Source organism: Acomys minous, assembly GCF_964271855.1.
Source record: "Acomys minous genome assembly, chromosome: 12".
Lineage (NCBI taxonomy): Eukaryota > Metazoa > Chordata > Mammalia > Rodentia > Muridae > Acomys > Acomys minous.
Window position 1 is genome coordinate 91,828,440 of NC_140493.1, and position 27,726 is coordinate 91,856,165.

Sequence of the window (27,726 nt, forward strand, 5' to 3'; positions counted from 1 at the left end):
CGTTCTCATCCTGCTGACCAACTGCTGAAGTATGCAAAAAACAAACAACAGGCAAACAAACAGGTGCCCCCCCAACCACTTGGCCATGTAGGATACTTATTTCTCTTCTAGAAAAATCTAGGCTTCATACTGCTTTTATTTCTTTTCTTTTCTTTTTGGTCATAGGTAAACAAAATTGTTAAGATGGTTTTACATGGTTTTATGTAAAGGAGACAATTACAAATTATAGGCCTTTGAAGAGCTAGATTCTTTCTTTATTATGCAGGTCATAATATTTTATTTTTAGCATGGGTGTTGTGGGGGATATTTGGATTGGAGCAGGGGAAAAATGTCTTCTCTTGGGGCATAATCAGAAAATGTCATTGTTGCATCATCCCTAGGTTAGAAATTCTTAAAAACTAGATTCAGATGGAATCAAAAGAGCAAGGTGAAGAGTTAGCCTTGATGTGTACCAGCCAGGATCTACCTGGTCTAGCACTGAGTCAAACCACAAGGAAGCCACTACGGATGGGAACAACATGTCCGGTGTTTAATTTAGGGACTAAGACCTTATTTCTGCCTATATTACTACGCATCATGTACAAAGCCTGCTCACCATCATTAGCTCATTGAATCCTTCCATTCTATGCCAGGCAGGGCCAATGTTGTTAAATCACTTTCCCTCAAGGTCACACAGATTGGGTGGCGGCCACTCATGGCTTCTGAGCACCAGTTCTTTCTTTACTATTTCCATATTTCTGTCTTGCGGGCTGAGATAATACGCAGTGAGATGCTGACAGGAGCTACTCTGCATATTTTGATGAGAAATTAACAACAGAAGAGATTCTTCTGGGAGTTCTGCATCTCGCCTGCTTTGTGTAAGCCACTGCTTGTCTGGAGGAAGAACAGGGCTGAGCTTTGAGTTCAACAAAGCAAGTGTCTTTGATGTGAGCATCAGCTTGTACCTGACACACACTCTAAGAATTTAAATATACTTTATTTAGTATAATTGTGGGTGTAATCACAGGAGATGTTCTTTCTTGTTTCCCCCTCCCCCCTCCCGCCCCCTGGCCCTCCCCCCCCCCCGCCCCACTCCCATCCCCAACGCTGAACATTGTTGAAACTTCCAAATCATGACTGGATAATTAAATTCACAGAGAAAGAATTTTCAAGTGAAGTGATGATAATAGATAAATTGGTCTAGGTTGGAGCTAATTGCAAAGCGTACACAATGACAGGTACAGAGTAGGTTCCATGTGATCTGCACAACAGCCCTGTGCAGTAGGAGTGATTCTCAGAGAACACACAAGGGGAGCCTTTTGAGGAAGGCTGTGTGTGTGTGTGTGTGTGTGTGTGTGTGTGTGTGTGTGTGCAGGGTCATGGTAGGGAATGGGCAAGTTTAGGACGTCAGGCCTTTGGACTCTACAAGTTGTGTTTCATTCAGATTTGTTTTTAAACTAACACCTCTGAAAAGGTCCAATAATTTTTTTTTCAAAGAATGCCTTCCCTGCTCTGTGGGCCTGCCTGCTCTAGAAGTTGTGATACTGGCTGTTGTGGAATGGTGGCTGCTGGCGTTTGGAGTGGCCTCTTGTTTGCAAGTGGAAATTTTTGATGCTCTTTTGGAATGTTTGGGGATTCTAATTCCAGCTCTCTCTGATGGAGACAGTGAAGCTGGGATCTAAGCTATTTTGCCATTGTTACCCATCGAGTCTTATGTCTTGAGAAATCCAGCTCTATTGCCCCTTGTCAAACAAGCAGATCAAACTCTCACACCCTAAGGGATAGAAAGAGAAATAACCAACATTTAATGAAAGGACCCAGGCTATGGCTTCAAAATGTCTCCAAAGGACAGAATCCGAGCTTCATCCCACAATCTTGATTCTTAAAAGGAAATATTTGGAGAAGAGCCTCGTGGCTCCCAAAGTTTCAGAGACTGTGGCTATCTGCCGTATTGTAATGGCGTAGACCTATGATCTCAAATACTGGAGGCTGAGGCAGGGGGATCACAAGTTTAAGTCCCAAGCTGGGATACAGAGTGAGTTCAGGGTCAGCCTTGGAAATGTAGTAAGACCAAGCCTGAAAATAAAACGTGAAAATCAGGGTGGAGGAAGAATATAGATCACGGAAAGCCCTCACAGCTGTGTTTTGGTGGAGGGAAAAAATGTAATAGTACAGAAAAACAAAGTGGTTGAGGTAGCAAAGGTTCAGCAGCATCCAGGCTTGTCATTGCTTCACTCCTGGAATCTAGACATCCGGGTCTTCCTTATTTATTCTGTTCCCCGTGTTGGCTTCATTCTATATCCAAAGAAGGAATTTAGAAGGCAAGGCTGTGGCTTTTCACCTTCACGTGCCAATTGCCAAAACCAATCCCAGAACTCGTCTGACTGGCTCTACGGAGGCATGGAGAGAAATAAGGCTTGAGCAAACAAAAGAAAAACCTGCCTGTCCGTCATCTGGCTATACAAGGAATGTCGGCACTCGCTAGTCAGTTCCCATCCCTGTGACAGCACGAAGTGTCCTTCCAGAGATATGTGACTTATTGTCATGTTAGTAGCAGCGACTTAGGGAAGGGGAAGAATAAGAGACGGGGACCCGCTGTAGTAGTAAGAAACTAGGTACCTTAAGGGACTGGGGGGTTTCTTAAACCTTTCTGGCTGGAGCATGCACTGGCCTCTCTTTCATGAATGTGGGTCAGTCTCATCACCTTGGGATGCTAGACTTTGGCAGGTCTGATGATGTAGCAAGGCTGCACGTGCTCATAAGAAGAAATGACCTTCCCATCCTTGATCTCCTTGGTGATGGTGCATATCTTAACCAGTATCCGGGATGGGGGTCCAGAGGCACGGCAGGGCTTGTGAATCCCGGGGAGCGATGATGATGTGTAAACTGGAGCCAAACGCTTCGTAGCTCTGGCCTGGCAAGATGGCTCCCGTTTGGTGGCACATGGATTACAGGGAAGTCTAAGTAGAAACAACAGAACAGCAACAGCAACAGCAACAGGAACAACAACAACAACAGCAACGGAAACAATGACGACAGCAACCTAATTTTAGCTGTAAGTGAGGAAGGGCCATGACCATTAATGGAGAAAATGGGAGTGGCTAAACTTTCAATACCTGTCACTCAAAATAAGCACTGCTAAATGCCTCTTCACTCATTTTGTGCTGTGGTTAGTAGGAGAACCAGAATGAGAGCAGATCCCTTGGAAGATAATACTCCTGGCTTGAGGAGTATTACCTAGGTTGAATTTCTGCCCTAGCTCCATGGGAATCGCACTGCAGCAGCAGTCAAAGGCAGGGATGGAGCCCAGCTCTCTTGTTTGCTACTGGGAGACCTTGGCTGAACCAACAAGCTTTCCTGGGCTTTAGTTCTGCATGAGCAGAACGGACGTGATGGGGACTAAACTCATACACCAACAGGGCCGTGTAGCAAGGGGGAGGGGCGTCCTATCTGGACAATGAAGACGAACTAGATCATTTTCTTGTGTGTGTGTGGAGTTTGTCATACAATTAGAGGTGGTCTGAACCCCACTTTAGGAGCCTTTAGCACATCACCAGGAAGTGTCAAAGTGCCCTTTCGTTGGCTATATAAGTTTCTTTCTTTCTTTCTTTCTTTCTTTCTTTCTTTCTTTTTTTCTTTCTTCCTCCTCCTTCTTTTTTTTTTTTAGAAGATTGGAGTAGCCCATATTTTGTACCCAGTGTTCTTTTTTGCAATACATGATTTTTATCTTATTTTTAATTTTTTAAATTTTTATTGAGTAACTGGTGGCCTTTGGTGTGTATACTGTAGTTCTTTAAAGGAAGAGTGTCTGTTATTACTGCACGTGTGCTGTGTGCACATTGCCGGTAAAGGGCATGTGGTGAATGAAGGTGACTGATCACTTTGGGACAGTTGCTTAATTTGGCAGGTTGCTTTTCAAACCAATTTAGTTCCACCTGCTAACAAAATCTCAGACTGGGACTAGGTTACCATTGTAGGTCTTTAGAGAATATTTGATAATCTCCGCTCAGATTTTCCCTTCACTGACAAGAAGATCAACGCTTTGTTCTCTGATGGCCCCCTACCACTGTGTGTGTCTGTGTGTGTCTGTGTGTGTCTGTGTGTCCATGCGTATACTTCTTTCTCATGCATGCTGTTTTAACTTTACATACCTGCCGTCCAGGCTCTCCAGCAGGTTGCGGTAGGTGGCAATCTCACACTCCAGCCGGGTCTTGATGTCCAATAGAACGTCATAGTCCTGGCTCTGTCTTTCCAGGGCACCCCGGATATCCGCCAACTGAGCCTCCAGGTTATGGATCAGACTCTGGATCTGGGCCAGCAGGGTTGTGTAGCGCGCCTCCGTCTCAGCCAGGATGCACTCCTGGGAATCTCTCTACAAAAGGGGAGGGAAACAGATCCTGATGATGACTCTTTCCAAATTCCCTTAAGGTCATTGTTAAAGCCATTAAGATGGCTTAAAAGCAATCGCTGACTCTCCATGACTTTTACTACCTCCTAACCAAATAAATCCAAAACAAAAAAAATGATAATTTTGCTTACCTTTATGCCCTCTAGGATTTTTTTTGCCACTCAATCTCTTACCCTCTGTCTCATGGGAGAGAGAGAGAGAGAAAAAAAAAATCAACCTCACTTCACTGAAGGCTCAAGCGTTAGACTCACACCAGTACACCTCCCTCGTTCAACTTGTGTTCGTTAGAGCCTTTCAAAGGAAGTGAGCAATGCTTTACTGGAGGCATTTCCCTCAGTGGGTCGATCCCTTTAGAAGTGAAACATGAGTGTTGAAACGTGAACGTGTCAGGCTTTTTCCTGTCCTATCATTTTGTAAGCCTACAGACCATGCTGCGATTTTAGGTTGTAATAACCCCAGTTATTCACACGGCTACCTCGGCTTTTATAGATGAAGAAAATGAGGCTTAATGAGGTGCCCAACATCACGTGGCCTGCAGGTGATGAAATGAGGGGCAAGGTTTTCCCAGTGCCCTTCCTAGCAGGGTGTTTGAGTGCCATCTTGTTTCCGAGACTCAGTCTCAGGAAGCAGAGGTGCTCCTGACTTTGGGGTCCCACTCTGACACATTTCTTCGGTGACTTTGGGGATGTCACTTATGGCTTTGAGATCTCAGTGCCTCCATCTGTGAGTTAGATGTGATGGCTCTTAGTGTGGACCTGGCTTGGGAAAAATCACCCTGGTTTTCAGAACCTCCCTAGTAAAGTTAGCTAACGGTTTACATCACCCCTTTTAGAACTTTGTTTCATAACCCCACTAGGATAGTTTACAATGATGCTTTGCATAAAAACAAAATGTTCTCCTGGCGTTTCTAAAAGTGTTTTACATGGCTCACGATCACTGTGACATACTCTGATGGTGGTGGGGTGGGGGCACAGGGGGTGGGGAGCTGGGGAGAGCATCCATAATCAAATAAGTTTTGGAATGCTGAGTACTGCACATCTCCTTGGAGATCCATGGCATGTGTCAATTTGTAGGCTAGCTTGCAGAAAGGCTAACCTTTGTGGAATCCAACATTTCCAAGACTTACTTGACCATGAAGCCCTTTTCTAGCCACAGACCCTTTACCCAACAGAGACACAGTCTGGGGGAACAGTGTAACATTCAGAGTTGCCACCAGTGTAAGGTAAGGTTTGGTCAGCCTCCTGGGTACCATTCGGTGCTGGGCCTGGAGTTCAACCTCGAGGGCACTCAGGGTACGTCTCAGTTCGATGATGTCCTTCTGGCAGCACTGCTGCTGTTGAGAGCTGCTTACTGCTTGTTGATTCAGTTCCTCCATCTGAAACACAGAGATTCCAGGTATTTTGCAAGGAAACATGACACACAAGGGCTCCTAGAAAAATGTAGCTTACTGTTTTTTTTTACTTGTTTGTTCTCCCTACCTGTGTGTTGAACCATTGTTCCACATCTTTACGGTTTGTCTCCATGATGGACTCGTACCGACATCTCATTTCTTGTAGAATTTGATTTAGGTCAACAGAAGGGGCAGCCATTACTTCAATGTTGATTTTATCCCCAAGTTGGCACTGTAAGGAGTTGATTTCCTACGGAAGGAAGAGGAGTTGTGAAGTTATTTAGTGAAGAGGTGGCCATTCTATACCATGTTCTAGTTTTGATCTAACAAAAATAATTTGGTTGAATTGGGTCTGGAATACAACCCTCAACAAAGGGATGCATGACTTATAGGTGTTATTGATACACTCTATAGTGATTGAAGGTGACTTCAGGCATGGCTAAGCTTGAACATGTGCAGAAGGAGAAGAAGAAGAAGAAGAAGAAGAAGAAGAAGAAGAAGAAGAAGAAGAAGAAGAAGAAGAAGAAGAAGAAGAAATTAACAATATCCAAGTTCCAGAAAATTTAACATCATTTGTATGGGTAACAAGCGGAGGCAGTATCATGAAGGTTTTTTTTTTTTTTTTTAATGGCAAGCCCACCATCACTCTTGTGCTCATATGAGCTTGTGCCACAATTGGCCTTTCCCATTAGGATGTGGCAGAAGTTTGTTCAAGGATGTCTACAAAAAACAGTGATGAAGAGGAAATCGGAGCGATGGAGAATATCCTACCCACATTGCATTAGATGTAATATGGTAACCCAGCAGTCTGGGTGGCAGCTGACAAATGGAGAAGTGTCTAGTGGGGATATACTTTGCTATGTACAACTCAGAGAGAAACCGATGCTGACTTTAGAGGTTCATCCTGTACTGACTCTTGGCCTCTTTCTCACCTCCTCATGGTTCTTTTTGAGGCACAGAAGTTCCTCTGTCAGAGACTGGGCTCGTGCTTCCAGATCAGCCTTGCTCAAAGTCAGCGCATCCAGGATCTGCTTCAGGCCGTGGGTGTCGGCTTCCACCAGCTGGCGTAGGGATAACTCAGCCTCATAGCTTTAAAAGCCAGAAAGGAGGAAAAGGCATTCGAATGTAGTTGTAAAAGGCAAGCTTGGCAGAACTTCCTGCTTCATTCTCCTCTGAGCCTCTCCCTGAGCATGTTTCTGTGGAAGATTTTCTTCTTTGTAGCAGTGAAATCATTTGATCCAGACCATGACTTAGTTGCTATGCCTAAGTTAGTTTGCCAGAGTGATACCACCTTGCTGTCTTTTGAGGTGAGGGCCTTTATTTTCCTTTCATTGCTAAAGGCAACACAGTGTAAGAAAACATTGGGTTTGGATTCAGGAAGCTTGGGTCTGCATTTTGACTCTGTCTGTATATTATGTACACACTTTTGCATACGTCTATGTCTCGTTATACCAAGGTTTTCTTGCCTGGAGCAAGGTTACACAGTATTGGCCCTATCTATCTCACTGTGGGTCCACGTGTCATCACAGCAGGTGCTGTGTGCATAGTAGGGTTCTTAAGCGCACTGAGTCTTTTCTGGGTCAGCGCTGGTGGGCTATGGTGTGGGAGGCTTAGTGGATGTGGGGACAGTCTCACTGGGAACATTGGAGTCAGACTTGGGGTGAGTTCTACCCGCAGTGACAGTGCTGGGCAAGCTTACTTGGCTCTCAAGTCATCTGCAGCCAGTTTGGTGTTGTCAATTTGTGAGACCAGTCTGGAATTCTCAGCCTTGGTGCACAAGATCTAGAATTAAGAGATTGCACACACACAAATGAGACAAACACCAGGATCCTCTACTTTAAGAACCAAAGGGCCGTGTGTTCCAGTTAGCAGAAGACTAGTTAGAATTTTCCTGACTCTTCAGAGTGATGCTTAAGAAATGTGGGAAATATCGGAGAATCGAGTTCTTGTTATTTTCCTAAGAGATTAGCAAAAAGCAGAAGAACCTTTGGGTACATTTTTTCTATTAAAATATATAGTATATGTTTTCTAATCTCTCCCCCAATTTACCATGAGATAGCAGAATGCAAGTCTTGAGGCTAGGCATATTTTGTTAGAGTCTAGAATGGCAGCTAGAATATTTTTGTTGCTTGGTAAATACTTGTGGGGGAAAAAATTAAGAACCCAGGTATGTAGCAGAACACCTCTGAACAGGAAACCAAGGTTTGGTGTAGAGACACACTATCTAAATGCTGTGAAGATGGCAACATAGACATTCAAGGCACAAGCAGTTGTAACACAGATAAGAGCTAAAATTGTTTAGAAATTAAAAAAAAAATTTAGCTTGTCAGACCCTGTCCTCTTATTTTTATTTAAGATGTGGTAGCACCTCATTAGGTCTCAATCCCGAGTTATTTGATAATAAAATGGCAAAACACACTCGCAATAAGTAAAAAGAAACATAAAACTTTGTGTGCTATCTCAAGATGAATTTCACTCAAGGAATTTCTTTTCTTTTCTCTTTTTTCTTTTTTTTAAACTTAATAAAAACATATCGGCATAGAAGGTTCTAGAAATAATAAAATTGAACAGGTACCCATGTTTTAGAGACCATCGATTCGTAGTTTGATTCAGCACTTGGCTGAGCTCTTACCTTCTGCTGTAGCTCCTCGATGGTGCTGTAGTAGGACAGGTAGTCGGGACACAGGACAGGGGCTGCCTTGCTGCACTCCTCTTGGATTTTACCCTCTAGTTTTGCGTTCTCTCCTTCCAGCATCCGCACCTTTTCCAGGTAGTTCGCAAGGCGTTCGTTCAAAACCTGCATCGTCTCTTTTTCATGGCTGTTGATGCCTTCACCGCACCAGCTGCAGTCATCAAGACAGGGATGGAAGCTGTAGGTTCTTATCAAGTAGTGAGGGGTGCGAGAGAGGCAAGGGGTGGGCTGGCAGCCCTGACCCTGGGGAGTTCGAGGTGCACAGCCAGTTGACTGACCATCATGACAACGGCTGTTGTTAGAAGAGCTGGCCCTCAAATTTGTATTCCCAGAGCAGTTTTGGGGTGGGGTCGAAGAAGAGACAGTCACCGGAGAGCCCGTGGTGTCCATAGTGTGTGTCCAGTTTCACGCTGTCTCAGAGTCTGTGGTCACCTCCCCGAAGCACCCTCAACTGAGCCTAAATGCCAAGCCTGTGGCTTTTCCTCTTTGAAGTGCTTATATAGCCTCCCTTCCAGGTGGCGACACAGGAGGTGGGGTGCTTTCCTTTCTACTGCTTATGTCAAATCCCACAGGGACGTCTCATTAATCTGCTTTTTTTACTTGCCCAGGAAGAGTTACGTGTCCCATAAAAACGTGCATTTACGTGGTTACTAAGTTATTACCCATCGCAACTACCACTTGTCATTGGGTCCAGAGCTTTACACCGGGTCTTCAAAAGGAACTCCGTCACACTCTCAACAGCATCCATCATTAAGCAGGTGTATGTGTGTTATGATCTTTAAATACTTGCTGACCTCTCTGGCTGACAGTCAACTTGACCCGGAATGAGTCCGACCTTCTTTTCCTTTCTTCTCTAGAAAAGGGAAACTATTACTAATGTCTGATAATTGTGAGGGAATGTAGAAATCCGCATTTCATTTTGATTTTGACCTGACCAACCCACTTCCCCATCCTCATGACTCCGTCATGCCGAGTATAGATTAAAATGTTTAAACAGAGCCTTACAAATCCAATGGCTGGGATGGTGTTTCATTCAGCCTTCCTGCTAACAGGGCGTTTCTAAGGAAAGACACTGATTACTTCTTGATTGCCCAAAGTCTATTTTTGTAGCACTCGTATTGCCCAGCGTTTGTGTGTTACACGAACCTGTTGGACTTGATGTGATGTTAAAAGGCGTGCATGCTATTTCTGAGGAAAACATTTAAAAAAATATTACAAAAAAGGTCACTTGATTCTGACTCCTCATGGAGCGAGAGAGGATGATTTTCCACGTTTCCTGGCTTCTAGAGATGACCCCATGTGCTATGCTTGGGTAAAGTCACTTAAAGGCCCATGTGGCATTGGACTGGTCAACCAGATGTGGCATGACAGGGAGAGGGTGGACTCTTAAGGAGGTGGGGAGAGAGTTACACCAGTGGAGGTGTGCCTGTGAAGGGGATCTTGGGACCCTGGTGCCTTCCCCTCTGTCCTAGTTTGCTTCTATCACCGTGGTAAACACCAGGACCAAAAGCAAGCTGAGGGAGGAAAGGTTCATCTTATATCTTGTCATGAAGGGATGTCAGGGCAGGGACTCAAGAGGCGGGACCAGAAGCAGAGGCCACGGAGGGACACTGCTTACTGGCTTGTTCTCCGGGCCCACATTCAGTTACCTTTTTCCATATCTCCCAGAACCACCGGCCCAGGAGTGGCATTCCCTGCAGAAGGATGGGCCCTCCCACGTCATCTGTTAACCAAGTAAGTGCCCCACAGACAGGCCTACAGGCCAATCTGATGGAGGTGCTCTCTCAGTTGATGTTCTTTCCTTCCGGATGGCAATGGCTGTTAGATTGGTAAAAACTCACCAGCACACCATCTTTGCCTCCTGTGCCATGGAAAGAACAGTTTCCTTCCACACACACTTCCACCGTGAAGTTCTGTCTCCACATAGGCAACGAGACAAGGACCTCTGCAAGGATGTCCCTTTTGCCGTGTCACATAAAATATATTGACAGGTTCTGATGTCGGGGCACAGCCAAATTTGCAAGGAGCCCATAATTCATAATAGTGACAACAAAATTAAAATTATAGGAATCAATTTTGTTTAAAAAGGTACAACATTTGCATGAACAAAGTATTTAGCTACATCCAAGGACAGATACCTAGAATAAGCAGAAGGTTATGGCCATGTTCTTAAATGGAAACACAGTTTACATCATTAAGTAAAATCTCAATTGTATCTGTGTTAATTCAGTTTACATCCCAATAATGTATTGACATCCTCTTAAAAAAAAACCAAATGGCTTTCTTCAACTCGGTATGATGTTTTGACGTTTTATGAGAGACATTAGCCAGGAAAACAGATATAACCATTGCAAGATATTCCAACAAAAGGCACATCTTTAGTAATTAAAATAGTATGCTATTGACGTTTGAAAAGTCAGACTGATACAATAGACTGAGTAGCCTGTGGAGAGAGTCCTAAGTAGATTTGGATTTAGTGTGTGATAAGCAGGATGCTTAAAACCAGTGTGGGAAATACAGGCCCCCAGCTGCACTCTGGGGACAATCCTGTGCCACCACATGGAGATGATGAATACAACGCTCCCCCCTTACCCTCAGCAAGTGAGAAACACCCAGATTAGAGAAGATGGTGGAAACTACTAACAATGAAAGTGCAGTGGATGCTGGGCAGCTGTGGCGCACACCTTTAATCCCAGCACTCAGGGAGGCAGAGGTAGGCAGCTCCCTGTGAGTTCGAGGCCAGCCTGGTCTACAGAATGAGTCCAGGACAGCCACGGTTACACAGGGAAACCCTGCCTTGAAAAACAAAACAAAACAAAACAAAACAAAACAAAACAAATAACCAATGAAACAAAAGAGTGCAGTGGAGAGACCAGGCAGGGAGAACACAGAGTATGGGACTCAGGATACAGCTGGGGTGTGATGAACAAAGTTGGCTAGGTCTGGGCCATGTAAAATCATTGCCAGGGAACGAAGAGCTTGAACTTGTTCCACTGGAATCATTAAATAGTTCTGCACACTAAAGTAATATGTTTGGTGGCTTTCTTAAGGTCCCTGTAAATTTTGCTTGTTGCCTATCTCAAGAGTGCTAAAGAAACACATCAAGATAGGTCACGCAGAACAGCCACGGAGCAGCCAGAAGGCTGAAAGTGAACAGATGAGCTGGTGGTGGGAAAAGGACGGCGACGAATCCCCACTGCTCTATCACAATGAAAAGAGGGCAGGTGACGCTGTCGTAGAAGAAGAGCCTTGCAGCTGCAGGAAAGAGGGATTTTATGGACGGGACACAAACATGCTTACAGGGAAAGGAAAATCGACCACATAGTAAAGAGGACACGGGAGAGGCCAGAATAAGAAGTTAATGGATGGACTGTGGCTTTGCAGGAATCAAAGGGGAATCATTCAATAGTAGGAAAGAAGGAGGTGAGTCACGGGAGAAACAACTTACAAAGGGAGGGACGCAGAAAGGTGAAGAGAAACACTAATTTCCAGCCTTGACGTTCTCGGCCCTGAAAGTGATACAATCAATACATTGCAAAAAGATAGTTATCATGAAGAGCTACAAATGGCAAGAGAATGCTACTGTTAGCACCGTTATCCTTCTCCTTCCAGCCTTCTTTATGCAGCTTTGAGATCAGGAATCCTCTCAAATGTTATAGTCAAGCTGATCAGTGTCTTATAGATTCTTGATTTTAAGTGGCTGTTACAAGGACCTTCCACCTTCTGACGTTTTAAGCGAACTCCACATTTTCTTTTTTTTAGCATATTTGTGATTTACACTTTATATTTGAAACCCTGATCTATTTGGGATATATGACAAAAGTTGTGAAGAGTCATGTGTACAGAGGCAGCACATCTTAATTTATAATTTTAACTTTTTTTAACAGTTTAATTTACATTGAAATACATCAATTGAAAAATATATAGCTCACAGAAGTTTGAAATACACACACACACACACAGACAGACAGACAGACAGACAGACACAGACACACTAACACAGACACACACACAGACACACCCACACACCCACCCACACACACCCCACTCAGATTAGGAGATAGAATAGAATTATCAAACACCAGCCTTGAAACTTCATGTTCTTTTTAACTAAATCACCTCTCCCCTTTGTCGTGGCCACCACTTCAGATATACCACACTGTAGGCAAGCCTTGCTTGTTCTAGAAGCTTCTGTAAGTATAATCATACTGTTTATGAATGATTAAGTTCTGTAAGTATAATCACACTTCTCCCTGGCTCCATCATCTTGTCATGTATCTGAGATTCATCCATGCTCTTATAACTAGTAGCTCATTATTGCTGCTGTGTGCGATTCCATTATGTAATTATGCCTCAGCTTGCTGATACGTGCATGGATGTCTGGGCACCATGTGTGGGCCTGCTGACATATGCATGGATGTCTGTGCACCATGTGTGGGCCTGGTGCCAGAAGAGGACACAAGAGGGCATCTCATACCCTGAACTGGAGTTACAGATGATTGGTGAGCCTTCACATCAGTCCTGGGAACTAAGGCCCTGTCTATGCCAAGACCCTAAGTGCTCTTAACTACTGAGGCATCTCTCTAGACTGGAAGTCTTTGATTTATGACTCAAGGTTCTGGGGCAAAGAATGATTCTGAGACATTTTATATTCCAAGTACTGGGCTTATTATACAGGCTTTGGGATTTCTGAATAGTAAAAATTTACAATCAGCTACCCTCCTATAAGAGTAAATCTGAGAGAAACAATGGGCATTTTCCTCATGGCTCTGCTCCGGGCAGAGGCTTCTGGGTGTGGGGCTGTGCAAGGCAGTGGAAGGTGGGTTAGCAGCCAGTGTGTGGTGAGTAGCTGAGGGCTAGGCAGGGCCTGTCTCCTATCTGTAGAGCCAGTAAGGGCTCACAGTGTATCAGAACTGAAAAGTTCCCATCACTTAGTGACACCGTGGCCGTTGTGATGCTCTATGACGCATTTGTGCCTATGCTGGTGCAAATCCATGGTGCTACACTATAGCACACTCAATTATGCACAGGCTATGCTATTAAACTATTCACTGGTTCATAGATTTACTATACTGTACCTTTAATGATCACTTTAGAGTACATTCTTTCTATTTATAAAACAGCTTACTGTAAAACATTACGCTCACCAGGAATGAAGTGGATGTTTGTAATTCCATCTCTTGGGTGGCTCAGGTAGGAGAACTGTGAGCCTGAGGAAAGTCTGGACTACATGGCTATACCCTGTCTCAAAGACAAAGCAAAAGCAAAACCCCAATACATTACTATGCTGTTTTTCTCCAGAGCAATATCATGTAGCTTATTTTTTTCATATACATTTTTTATTGCATCAAGAGGTCACTGTCACCTAACTTGGCATAACCACACTCTGACATTCATGAAATGAAATGATATTGGCCAGCAACATATTATTCTAACATACTCATGTTGTGAAGTAAGACGTGACTGTCCTAAATACCTGCTGTGAGAGTGGGAGCCCCACAGGTTATGAATACTTCTTGCAGGTGAGGTTCAAAGTCACTGTTTTCCCAGAGTCCTTCTGGAATGCTGTCTACCGACCCTAGACTGCAACACGCCCTGCCACCCGTGTAGGTTAGTACTTACATAGAGAGGTCACCATAATTTTTAGGTAACACAAAGTGTTAAAGCAGCAGGCATCCTGTTAAGCGAATTACTAATGCTATGAAAATATCATATTCTTAACCCAAAATTAGGACCCTTCTGCATATCACTGCATGAATTTTATTATTCAGTCCAGAAGCAAACTGCCATTTAAATGCTTGATGAGCCAGAAGAATACATACATATGCACATGTGCCCAGTGTTGGAACGAATGTGGAGAAAGGCTTGATTGACAGCAGTGTTTCGAGATGCCAAGCTTCCTTTGACTGACATCCCTGCCCTTTGCATATAATTTGCTCTTGGTTTAATCATCGTCATTAACATCATCATCATCATCATTAGCAGCAGCAGCAGCAGCATTGTCATCAGCATCAGCATCATTGGCATCAATTAATTTGTTGTGAGGTGCTGAGTGAACTGTACAATGCATTGTGATCTAGATTCATATCAGGCTAATAGTTTTCCAGTCTTAAAAAAACATGTTTGAGTTTCTACACAAATGTAACTGTACTGTACTGCTGTGAGGTGAGAAAAGAAATCCACCTAATGGTCTTGTGGTTTTAGAGGTTTTAAATCACTGTTGGAAGATAGAAAGGAATGGCTATTTGGCCTGTGCAAGTGGACTATAGCCAAAAAATCTTGATTTCCTAACCCTAATGCCGGTGAGAGCGGGGTGGGTAATTGAAGAGCAGGTTAGGTTTGGGACTAACTTGTACCATTAGAAACATGTCAGTCCAAAACTAAGCAAAGGGCTGTGATGGGCTAAAGGTAGCTGGGGGTCCCCCAAGTGGCCAGCATTGATAAAGATTTTCCTATTTTGGTTTTACAGGAGCCCAGGCTAAAACCAGCCCCTAATGTCCCAAAGACAAACAGATTTGCTGACCATATATATTGTCCTGCCTGGTGGAAGGTAGCCAAGACAATCTTTCTGATGGGAAACATGGATATGGTTCAGCAATAAATGTTTATAGGTTCTGAGAAAATTGTTTAACAAGTATATATATGTTATATATATTATATATGTTATATATATAATATACATAATATATATACATAAATAAAAATAAAAAGTATATCACTACAAAAATATTATAATTAGATATAAGTGATATAATAGCATCTAATATAATCTTTTTTGATCATTCACATGTTTTATTAAGATCAAACAGGAGGCACAGAGACAGGCAATAGGTTGTAGAGATAGAAATGTGCATTTGTAAGACTAAGGCTAGCAGACAGTACACACTTCCTGGTAATCAGAGGTTTCCATTATTTTCTCTGTTTGCGTAAGTTGACAAGGTTTGTGTTGAAGCCAGAGGCTACGATACAGTGAGACAGATATATGGAGAAGTATAGACCTGATTATACATACTTCTCATGTTTTGAGTAATGTCTGTGCTGTGCTTCTGGAGCTGGAAATGGGACCAGAGGTCTTTAGAATACTAGCAAGGTTGTTTTTGGGTTTGGAAGTCAGGCACAGTCTTTGACGCTCATTCTGTGCTGTTATTCTGATTAGTCAAATTTTGCGTGGAAGGGGTCCATTTAGCAATGTATATGGTGCTTGAGTTCATGTTCTGCGGCTGTAACAAGAACCCGAGGCTGTGTGCTCTATAAAGATGCTTATTTGGCTCACAGCTAAGATTTAAGAGATGGTAACATCATCTGCTTAGCTTTAGTGAAGTGTTTTTTTTTTTTTTTGGAGGGGGGCAGATAGCATCAGAGGATGTCAGCGAGCGTAAGGGGATTTCACGGCGTGGGTAGAAGGAGGTGCCCAGCCTGCTTATAACTGTGACAGGAACTAATTTCCTATGACTTCATACACCGCCCTGCCCCCCCCCCCCATGGTAATTCGTTCACAAAGCTGGATTTGGATCTGACTCCATTTCGTGAGGTCCTGCTCCTTAGTGATCCTACCATCTCAGGCAAGGGGTGGTGGGACGTGCCTGTGGCACCAGCTACTTGGGAAGCTTTTGGGAGAAGATGGAGATTCGGAAGCTATTGCGTGAAATACAGTGAGACCTTGTCTCAGAAACAAAACGTAGCGTGGGGCCCCAGGGGCACAGTTGGTTCGCACACAGTATTGTATATATATATATATATATATATATATATATATATATATATATATATATATAGTCTTACAATGGAAGCCAAGCTATGGTGAAGACAGAGAGCAGGCAGGTGACAGCCAGACAGCCTGTGAGGGAGGAATCTGCTGAAACACGCGGTAGGACTTGTAGTTTTCTTGCACTGTGTTCGTGTGTTTCCTGTGTTTCATCATCAGAGCCATACTAGAGCTGGAAAGACAGCCCATGAGTTAATTGATCTGGAAAGCATTTTTGTCTTAAGTATTTTCACAACTTCTTATTATCAGAGGACCAGATGGGGTGTGTAAACACATTTGATATAAAGACTTAGGTCTGAAATTTGATTTTTTTCCTTAAACCTACACTAACTACTATTAGTATAATTTGTATGAGTGTTCAAAAAAGAAATAGAAAAAAAAATGGGAGGACTACCCCTCTAGTTGTCTGTTGAGTTTCTCTGAAAGTTTTAGATTTTGAAAGGATTACATATGCACAGGAAGTTATAAGCAAGGTATGCCAAGGACCGGAGAGTCTTGCTTTCCCAGTACTTAGATCTTATTTAATAAGGCTACATGCAAAATCATGAACTTAGTAGCAAAACATTGGGCCATTTTAGTTCTCTATAATCTTCTAAAAATTGTCATTTGCAGGAAAATGGGGAGAGTAAAAAAATCATCATGTTATGCCAAATAAGCCAGACTTGGGTGGGACACTCATGTTTCTATCATATGTATTTGGAACCTAGAAATAAATGGGCATGAAAGTAGAAGAAGCCACCAGGGAGGAAGAAAGGGGTCTGTGAGGAAGGATCTGGAAGAGTGAGTAAGGGTGTTGAATGTGATCAAGGCACGTTGTATGTGTGTGCGAAAATGTCACAATGAGGCCCACTGTTTTGCACACTTAACGTAAAGTAATAAAATAGTTGTTTTACTGCGTGCGTTTGCTTGTTCTTGAGATAGGACTAGATATATCGCAGGCTGACCTCATTCTTGCTATGTAGTTGTGGTTGATATGAACTACTCATCCTTCTCTGTCCCCCTCCGGAGTGCCAGGATTATAGGCTTGCACCAACCACGCCCAGTGCTGTCATCAAACCCAGAGCTCTGAGCATGCAAGCACTCCATCAGCTGTGCTGTATGCACAGCCTCTGAAGGGGCCATCTTGTGAGTGAATAAATAAGCACATAAACATAAGAAATAGTTACATGTTGGCAATTTCTTTTCTTTTAGCATTTGAAGAAATTAGTGCCGCTTCCTTCTGGTCTCCATGGTTGTAGTGGTTTGGACATGCAGTGTCCCCTCAGAGGCTCAGGTGTTGAAGGCTTGGCCTGTGGCCTCAAGATTTTGGGAAGTGGGAGAAGTTTGAAGAGGCAGGTAGGGTCTGGTTACAGGAAGTCCCTGGAGGTGGCATGCCTTTGAAAGGGTTGTCTGTCTTTCCACTTCTTCATCATTATGAGTTGACTAGTCTCTGCTGAGCACTCATTTTGTAATGGATCCAGATGACCATGGGCCAAAGAGTCTGAAACCATGATCAGAAACAAATCTTTCCCACTTTAAACTGTTCCTCTCAGATACTTGTCTCCATGACAAAACCACAATGGTTTATGGTGTCAAAGCTGTCATTGCTTAAATAGTTTTCCCTTTAATAGGTAAAATTTTGTTTTTCACTCACTTCCCTCATTCTTACTTTAATGTTTGCTTTTTTGGTTTTTCAGAAGTTGCTCATCCTATATCTTGTGTGGACTCTTGTTACTAAATTTATCCTTTTGGATGTTGGCTTGTCTTCTTGACTATTAGTTTGATCTTTGTAAGATGTGGAAAAAATTTTCAACTTTTATTTCTGTAGATACATGTTGCCATCCACTTCCTTCCTCTCCATGAGTTGAACGACACAGAGCTGAGCTCTTCTGATATGGTCCCAAAGTTCCCAGAGTTCTCCGGGGCTTCTGGATTAGGCTCTCTCTGTTATCCAGGCTGAGGGACAGCTTCCTGTTCAGTGATCAGACTTTTTGTTCTTTCTCTCTTTTGGGCACACCAAGTTCTGTGACTGAATCTATATCCACTGAGAGTCACATGTTGGGTCTGCGGTAGTTTTCAGTTCTGAAAACTTCCCCTGGCTCTTCCTGATGTCTTCTTTGCTGAGACAGCCCTGTGCTTTCCATTTGTTGAAGGAGCCAATCAGAATGCGGCCATGGGAGCTTTTCTATGGCAACTTCTTTTGAGTCCCTCCCCAGGTTATTCTAGCACCCCTCCTGGGGGGCGCCTTGTGATCTGTTGTTTGCATAGATGTTTTCCTGGCTTCTGAAAGGACCAGTGGATTCGGATAGACACCTGAACATTGGGACACTGTATTCTGAGACTCTGGCTGTCATTTCAATCTGGTTCAAACAGGTTTTCCTCACATTTGGGAAGGGAAGGGAGATGTCACCTCATGATGCCAAAGAGGAGTCGGGGTCAGCTTCTCCACTTCCTATTTTAACACCTGAAGGGAGGTCTCTTCCTTAGTGTGGGAAGGCTGAGATTTGGCTTCTCCCCTGGGTGCCACCAGGCCTGGAGGGATAGTCTTATTCCTACTGCTTCCTGAATGCCCTTGTTATTGTTTGTCTCCAGGCCTGCTCAGACACTGCCCTGAGGAGGATTTTTTTTTTCACAGCTAGAATGAGACATTAAGTCCAAGCTCTCCCCACAGTCTTCCCTGCGTCAGGGGCAGGTCTCAGTATCACCCAGTGGGAATTTGGGTGATACCTCTTCCACCTTCTCTGACTTGACCCCAGTGAGGGGAATTTGGTGGCCATTATGGCCTAGAAAAGACGGGAAGGCCTGTCTTGATGTGCCTGTTGATAGACAAAATAACATTTTTCCCTCCTGTGGGTTTTGTTTGAGTTGAGTGCCTAGCGTCTAAAGGTTTTCTGTCTTTCCACACCTAGAAAGTGTAGAAACCTCTTTCTGGTTCTCTATTCACAGAGGTCAAGTTCTCCCTGGGACATCATCTTCTGGCTTGGACTTGTTGATGCTACAGGGATGTTGATCCCTTCAGCTCCTGCTGTGGGATATAAAAGGTGAAAAGGAAATCCCAGGGTTCCAACCGCAATACTATTCTTTGAGTCTCTAATCTTCCAGATGGTTTAGCTTCTTCCTCCACTTTTCAGCGTATTATATTTGTTTCATGTAGAATCCCAGGGTTTCCCCTGAACTGGAGGATAAGATTCTCCGCTGAAGACACTAGACACTCGGCTCACAGGTCACAGAAGAAATCATGTTAGGACTGACCAAGCTCCACCCCTGTTGGCTCATTTGCATATATATTTTGCTATCACTTTGCTAAATGGATATGGCATCAACCCACCCTCTAAATTCGCATCTGTAACCCATTGACAAGTGCTGTTATCAGACCTCATCAGAGGGGTTTCTTTGTGCAGTGTACAGTGGCGACACAGAAACTCACAGCTAGTCAAAGTGCAGAGAAAATACGTCAGAGGGTTGTTCAGCCACATATGAGATGTCTACAACATGCTCTTGCTCCCAAGATTCAAGCACTATTGTGAAAGAGGAGGGAAGAAAGACTGTGAGAGACAGTCTGTGCCTTCTGAAGATGACAGGACCACTGTGCTCATGACCCCAAGTTAGCGGTGCATGCCACATAAGATCAAGACAGTCAACATTTCATTATGGAGCGAGGAGGGACTCACAGGCCCCCACACCCTTGGCTGAGGAGCTGTGAGCAGTTAGTGGCCTCTTCAAGAGGGAGAGTCAGTATTCTTTAAGGGAGTGGTCCTTGGTAGGTCGACCCTGCTTCAGCAGATGGCCCCGCCCTGAGAATATGCACACAACACAAACTGTACTAAGTGGGTTAAAACCAAGTAGAGAATACCCAGGTGGGAAGGGTCTGTGTGAAGTTTGGGAGGATGGATATGACGCATATAGTCTGGAAGATCACTGTGGACACTTTGCTCTATAGCCTCCAAGGTCACTATGGACGCCTGATTCAGGTTCTTAATATGTAAACCCGCTCTTGAACTTGAAGTCACCTTGCTTTTTTTCTTCTGAGAGCTAAAATTACAGATGTGAATGATGGCATCTGTCTCTCTTTTTTTAAAAAATGTATCAGAATAGTTATTTTTCTAACCTAGGTGTACCTTATTCTATATTAAGTAACCCAACCACTAAAGTGATGAACACAGACACTGTTTTCTTTTAAATTAGGATTAAAATGCTTAGGTAACATAAGTAAAAACATTATATAACTGTATAAATTGTTAAGAATAATTGTTAGTTTATGGATAGTGATATCACTGGAAGACCAATTTTAAGAATGAAAACTTGAAATCCCTCTTAAATATTGACCATTAATGGGGAAGAATTGTACGTTTTTTTAATATGCAAAAGTTAAAATAGGGGAACCTTATTTATAATTAAAAATAAAATAAATGTTATTTACTTCTGAGAAAGAGACATAGAGACATCTTTCTAGACACACAACATTTCTCGTGGATTGTTTAATCTATTTGAAGAGTGAAGACCCTTGCAGCCTGGATTTATGCAAATTCAAACTGCAGTCATGGGTTTATACAATTTCTCTTCTGTTAAGTGGCCATTATAACCAAGGGCAATTAGTTGCTAAACTAACTATCTTTACCTTCCCAAAGAAATGAAGCAAATTTTATTTGGAGATTTGCAAGAATACTTTATGGGCTTCCAGAATATCAAAAGCCAGCTTAAAGCAGAAACCATGACCAACAGATTCAGGGTGCTTAGTGCAGACTTTCAGGACCTGAAAGCTCGGTGGATCCCTGTTTCTGCATTGGTGTGCCTGGTTGAGCCCTGGACTTCTTTCTTGAGCACCAACAGCTCTGATTTCCATCCACCATGCTAGAGACTTAATCTTTATGCACAACAGTTCTCAACCGTGCAAATGACATAGGCTGCACAGGGCTCACACGTGCTGTTTGGTACAGGCGCTGTAGAGCATGGGTTGCCGGGGAGTCTGGGGGGAAAACAAATTCAAATCAAGTTTAGCAGGAGAACTCTGGCAGCATGCCATCTTGGGAACGTTAGACATCGCCTTTCAAATTATTCTTAGTAGGAGTTTTGCATGTGACTCTGGCCTGTTCCATATTTGGACCCAGAACAGCCATTGCTTCCACCTCCGTGCCTGCTTCCACGCACAGCAGCAATGCCTGCCGCACACCTTCTTCTCTGTACTTTGTCAAATGTTCTGTCATGCAGGGCCCCAGTGTCCCTCTTGTGAAAATCATTCTGTTTTACATCTTGAAGATATTTTAGGACATTTAGTCTCAGCTATTTTTCACTCAAATTTTTTCTTTTTATACTTAGTGTGTGTGTATGTGTGTGTGTGTGTGTGTGTGTGTGTGTGTGTGTGTGTGTGGTGTCAGAGGACAGCCTATGGAGCCAGTCAGTTCTCTTCCACCATGTCGGTTCCAGGGACTGACCACAGGTCATCAGCCTCGGCAGTAAGTATCTTTACACACTGTGGTAGTTTGGATGAGAAATGTCCCTTGTGGGTTCGGGTTTTGAACATTTGGTTCCCAGTTGGCAGAACTGTCTGGGATTGGTGGTGCAGCCTGGCTGGAGGAAGTACATCATGAGGGGTGGGCTTTGCGAGTTTGTGAAGTGCTACGCTTCCGGTCCACTCTCCCTGCTTCCTGTTTGTGGCTGAAGCGGTCATCTCTAAACTTCCTGCTCCTGCTATCAGGCCTGATGCTTGTTGCCAGGCTGCCCAGTCATGACAGACTCTGACCCACCCGTAACTATATGCCAAAATAAACTCTCTTTCTTAAGTTGTCTTTGGTCATGGTCGCAAAAACAGAGAAGTAAGTAAAATACCTACTGAGCCACCCAGCCTGGCCTTTTCTTCCCATTTCCAAAAGGAAGACCCCTCCTTAAACATCTTAGTGGGGATTGGCCTCCGTCAGGCCTAAGGAGAACAGGACTCTCCTCTGGGACTCTGGGGAGCGTGTAGCTGGGTAACTTGCCTGCTGTCCTCGCTCTCCAGCAGGCCCCGGTACGTGTTGATCTCGCACTCCAGTCGGGCCTTGGTGTCCAACAGCACCTGGTACTCCTGGTTCTGTCGCTCCAGGTCACAGCGGATCTCAGCCAGCTGCTGCTCCACACTGTCGATGAGGCACTGCATTTGGGTCAGCTGTGTGCTGTACTGGGCCTCCGTTTCTGCCACGGTACATTCCAGAGACTCTGTCTGCAAGAGGAAGACCTCCTCAGAAAAAGAGCCTTTTATGACAGATCCTTGCTTTGGACCAGCTCTGAGACCTCAGGCGAGTTGCTCAGCTTCTCTGAGCCTGTTTTGCTCTCTAGCCAGTGGAGAATGCAACGCAAGGGGGAGGCTGCTAGGGTGAGAGAGCTGACGTGCGGAGCGAGCGCTTGGAGCAGTGCCTATCACCTCTGTCACTTATTTGTATAGCTAGAGGAGGGTTGACAGCATTTTGGAAGAAACTCAGCCCAGTACCTGGCAGGGAGGGGCAGTGCAGCATTGGCACAATGACAGAAGATGGGGGTGGGGGTGGGGGTGGGGGTAGGGAGCTGGTGGGGTCAACCAACCGGATTCCATTTCCACTGAGAACTGTAGGTGATTCTGGCGCTCACTTCCTTGGGCTCTAGCCGGCTCAGGGAGGCTGGGGAAGGTGTCGGATATGAATTCCACCATGCCTCTCCTAGATGAATGCTCGGGTGAGGTTCATCTAAGTGTATTCTTTGGACTCCACCCAACATGTACTGCCTGCTGGGACCTAGTATATGTGACTGTCACTGTGTGGTGTTCTTGATGTTTGGGTGGGGAGGGGTGTGGTGACGTGCAGATCTCAGCTGTAGTGTGAACACACTTGAAAGTTGATTTTTGCTTGTTTTAGACACAAGGGTGAAACTGGAAAATTGTTTTGTGGATAAAGAGGAATTAAAATCTGTGGCTAGGCGTGTCTCTGTCCCACGGTGTTCTGAGACTCTTCTTGTCTCTAGTGGGTGGTACTAGGGACATGCTCAGGCCTAGCAGGACCAGGGAGGCAGCCCGTGAGGTCACCAAGCCTGTTGCTTTGTCACTGTCCTTCCAATATGTACTAGTGACGTACGTGGAGAAAGGCAGGGAGATGTCACCCTGGCTAGTGGGGGGCCCAGACCTGCTGCGTGAACTGTGGAGCATCTCCCTGGACTTCTGTCAAAGACCACAGCATCTCTGGGCACATTGCTGACAAAGGCTGATACGGTTCGTCCCACGTACCAGGGTTTGCTGCGCCTGGAGCTCGATTTCCAGAGTGTTGGCTGTGCGCTTCAGCTCCAGCATTTCAGTCTGGCAGCCCTGCAGCTGCTCCGCACTGGACATCTGCTGCTGGTTCAGCTCTTCTGTCTGAAACACAGGCCCCGCCCCCTGTTAGAGAGCTCCTCCCCCCCCCCCCGGTTCCCCCCCCCCACCGCTTCCTCCCGCCTCCCCCCCCCCCCCCCCCGCCTCTCCCCGCCTCCCCCCCTCCCCCCCTCCCCGTGTTTCCCCATCCCCGCCGCCGCACTGACCTGGGCAGCGAACCACTCCTCTGCCTCTCTGCGGTTGTTGGCCAGCACCCTCTCATACTGACACCGCATCTCATCCAGGACCTTGTTGAGGTCCACAGTAGGGGCAGTGTCCAGCTCCACACTGAGCCGGTCTCCAAGCTGCTCACGAAGCAGGTTGACCTCCTGAGAGTGGAAATGGAGTAAAGACTGTCAGAGTGGTGTGTGTGTGTGTGTATGTGTGTGTGTGTGTGTGTGTGTGTGTGTGTGTGTGTGTGTGTGTAAAATGTTAATATGATAAAAAGAATAGCACCATATTTTGATTTTTGGCACATTGGGTGAATGTCTGGGGTTTTGATTCGGATCTCTTGTATTTTCTTTTATTACTTCTGTTTAAAAAAAGTTTTCCAAAAATTTACATATAGGTGTGTCTATATGCCACGTGGAGCTTGAGTTATAGGCTGTTGGGAGCTCCCTGAAGTGGGTGCTAGAAACTGAACTTGGGTCCTCTGGAAGCACAGTGAGCACTCTTAACTGCTGAGCCATTTTCCCATCCCCTCTTTTTATTAGGTCCAAATGTCTCAGTTTCTTTATCTGCCAAAATGGGTGTAATATTGTACCATTTTCCCAGAAGATTATTGTGAGGCACACGCACACAGTGCATTTATAAATTCCCTGACTCATGCTAAGGCACCCATAATTGCTAGCTACCGTTAGCATCAAAATAGCCAAAGAGTAAATTTTGCTTTATTTTGTTACATCACTCTGTTTTTCATTCCTTTTTAAATTTTATTTATTTTTCATTTTATGTGCATCGGTGTTGTGCCTACATATATGTCTGTATGAGGGTGTCAGATCTTGGCGTTACAGACAGTTGTGAGCTGCCATGTGGGTGCTGGGAATTGAACCTGGGTCTTTTGGAAGAGAAGTCAATGCTCTTAACCACTGAGCCATCTCTCCAGCCTCCTGATTTTCATTCTTAACAGCTTATGACAGAAGCAAGATTATAGATATACAGTATCTAAAGACACAACCCAAATATTGCAGGACTATTTGTCCTTCCCCCCTTTTTTGAAACGGATACACAGCTTGTTTACTAGCTCAAGTTTCTTGCTGTACAACAGAGCTATGGAGAAAGCCGTGAATGAAGTTCCTTCTCCGCCCTTGCAATGGCAGGGGAGAGAGAACGGCCTCACCCAACCCCCCCCCCCATGCCGCTTAGGGTTATGTTACATAATTACACACACGTTGTGTGTCTCATCTACCTTAAGAGACACTAGGGTGATCAGGTGGCCCAGTAGGCATGCCTCCGGTTTTGTTCCAGCTTAGGCAATGTCTGCTCTGCTCAGTTTAGTCCCATGAGATCTCTCAGAACTGTTCCTGTAGTCCTTGGCACGGCGGCCCCTTCACTCACCTCTTCGTGGCTTTGCTTAAGGCAAAGGAGGTCATCTTTCAGGGACTCCACATGGGCCTCCAGATCTGATTTGCACAGGTTCAGTTCACCCAGGATCCCACGGAGGCCACTGATGTCATTCTCCACCAGCTGGCGAAGGGACAGTTCACTCTCATACCTGTCAGCACAAGCGACGGAGAGGGGAGTGGCTTGCTTGGCTAAAAAGTGCTGGGAGTGCAAGGGAGCCACAGGCCACAATTTCCCTTGCATTCCAAATAATCGGGAGCCCAAGTCTCAAACAGTCTCAGTTAAAAGGTATTATGCAGAGAATATTTTCTCTCGCTGGAAGCCATTAATTCTTTCCAAATTAAATTTAAAGCTTAACATGTAAATTATATACATCAAATGCAGAGTGGTTTAAAAAAAATAAATATAATTGGACTTACTTTGACCTAAAATCATCGGCAGCCAGTTTGCAGTTGTCCACCTGTACAGCAAGTCTAGAATTCTCTGCCTTCGTGCACAGTATCTAAGAGGTAAGTCACCACGTAACCAACAGCTCTTTGGAACAAACCCACGCATCTGTCTCAACAGCCGTTCATTTGCTTATGGAAGTCTTCGCAAGTTAGCATAACATCACTCTCAGCCTGTGTTTCCTGTTAACTGTACCACTTCACCCAGAAAAAAAAACCATGCAGAGCCAATTTAGAAACAAAGAATAGAAATAAAAAAGTGGTTCCTTCCTAAGGAGAAAGATTTTTGTCTTTTTTTCTAGTTATGTGTATGTGTGTGTGTGTGTGTGTGTGTGTGTGTGTGTGTGTGTATACATGTGAGTATGTGTGTGTGACTATATGTGTATGTGTGTGTGTGTGCATGCGAGAGTGTGTGTATGTGAATATCTGTATATGCATGTGAGTATGTGTGTGTGACTGTGTATGTGTGAGTGTGTGTGAGTATGTGAATGAGTGAGTTTGTGTATGTGCATGTGAGTGTGTGTGTATGTGTGCCTCTGTGTGTGTGTATGTGTAGAGTATGTGTACGTGAGAGAGAGTTTAGACTTGTGCAGTGCCTTAGGAGTTGAGAAGAGGGTGTCAGTTCCTCAGGAGATAAATTAGAGGTGGCTGTGAGCTGCTGTGCTTGGGTATAGGGAACTGAACTCAGGCGCTCACGAGTGATACAATGCTGCTAACCACCGCTGAGCCATCTCTGCAGCTCAAAGTTCCCTTCATAAGTGACTTAAGGCATTTTATAGTCACCACTGGCTTGGTTAAAGTTTCCGCCATTGGTAGTGCTTATTAGAATTGCATTTCTGTCTGTGGCTGTAGAAATTCATCAGTTAAAAGAAGAGATGGCTTTGTTGGTTAAGTGTTTGAAATGCCAAGTAGGAGGACCTGGGGTCAATCCCACAGATCTGACATAGAAAAGCTAAGTATAGCATTCAGTGCCTATTAACCCCCTTACTGGGGAGGTGGAGACAATAGGCTCCCTGGAGCTCCCCGGCCAGCCAGTCAGCCATCACTGAGTTCAATGAGAGACTGTCTCATGAGCAAGGTGGGGGTGGGGTGGGGGTAGAAGACACTTGCCATTGACCTCAGGCCTTCTCACGCACATGCGTGCTTCCCCTCCCCACGTGTACATATGTCAGTTCTGCCACCAACCTACAGAGATGGCATTTCTATAGTCACTCAATAATTAGCTAAGACTGAGACAGGTCATTTGACTTGTCATCCATCACCTCGTTCGGGGAATCCCTCTTTCCTTTGTTTTACATCCATAAAGCAACCTGCTCCAGTACAACTATGAGAGAAATCAGAAATGAAATGGAAAATGGAGACTATTAGGGTGAATGAGACACACAACCTTTTGTTGGAGTTCTTCAATGGTGTCAAAGTAACGCTGGTAGTCGGGACACACCAGCGGGGCATTTGGCTCGCACTGCTCTCGGATCTTGCATTCCAGCTCTGCGTTGTTCTCCTCCAGGCTCCTCACCCTCTCCAGGTAGCTGGCCAGTCTGTCATTCAGAAACTGCATCGTCTCCTTCTCATTGCTGTTGAACGTCCCTTCCTCACACCACGCACAGCTCCCCATCAGGCATGGGCTGCTACAACCGCCAGCGCAGAAGTAACACGGCGGCGTGAGGCAACCGGCTGGGTGGTGGGCCCTGCAGAGGAAGCCCAGGGTTTGACATCTGGATATGGCACAAGTGGTGGGGAGGCAAGTTGTGTCAGTGGGACAGGGTGAGGCAGTCACGCAGCCCGACGCCCCTGCACAGGGCTCAGAAGAGCAGCACCCAGGGGAGCCGTCGGAAGCCATCTTCTAAGAAGGATTGAGCAGACTGGATGCAGTATCGCCAAGGTCTCCCCTGGTTTCCAACCATCTCCTTCCCTCCCGAGACTTTTATATCGCTCCCCAAATGGGTATTTACAGGACACACCGATGTTTTCTCTAGCACCGCGGGTGCCAGTTTTCCTACAAACATCTCATTAGTGTTGCTTATTTACCAAGGAAGTTTTATGCCTCGTAAAAGGAGGATAACTTCAGGTTACTAAGTCAGGACTAACGCCGTTTCCATATGTGTTATTATTATTTTATTTTAAAAAATCCTTATTTTAGCAATGGCCATAGGAAG

At 44.7% G+C, this 27,726-nt stretch overlaps 1 protein-coding gene across 1 annotated transcript; it reads right to left on the minus strand.

The window, feature by feature from the left end:
* Positions 1-1,761: 1,761 nt before the first annotated feature.
* Positions 1,762-27,475, minus strand: LOC311579646 (keratin, type I cytoskeletal 39-like). Its single transcript, XM_084750394.1, has 16 exons — positions 26,958-27,475; positions 25,544-25,626; positions 25,119-25,275; positions 23,729-23,890; positions 23,442-23,567; positions 22,189-22,409; positions 21,088-21,179; positions 11,585-11,724; positions 8,410-8,865; positions 7,477-7,559; positions 6,710-6,866; positions 5,866-6,027; positions 5,637-5,762; positions 4,131-4,351; positions 2,684-2,939; positions 1,762-2,274 (listed from the first exon to the last, which is right to left on the minus strand). Exons 1-15 carry the CDS (start codon positions 27,408-27,410, stop codon positions 2,693-2,695), a joined length of 2,886 nt encoding a protein of 961 aa, XP_084606520.1. The 5' UTR covers positions 27,411-27,475; the 3' UTR covers positions 1,762-2,274; positions 2,684-2,692.
* Between the last annotated feature and the right edge of the window lie 251 nt (positions 27,476-27,726).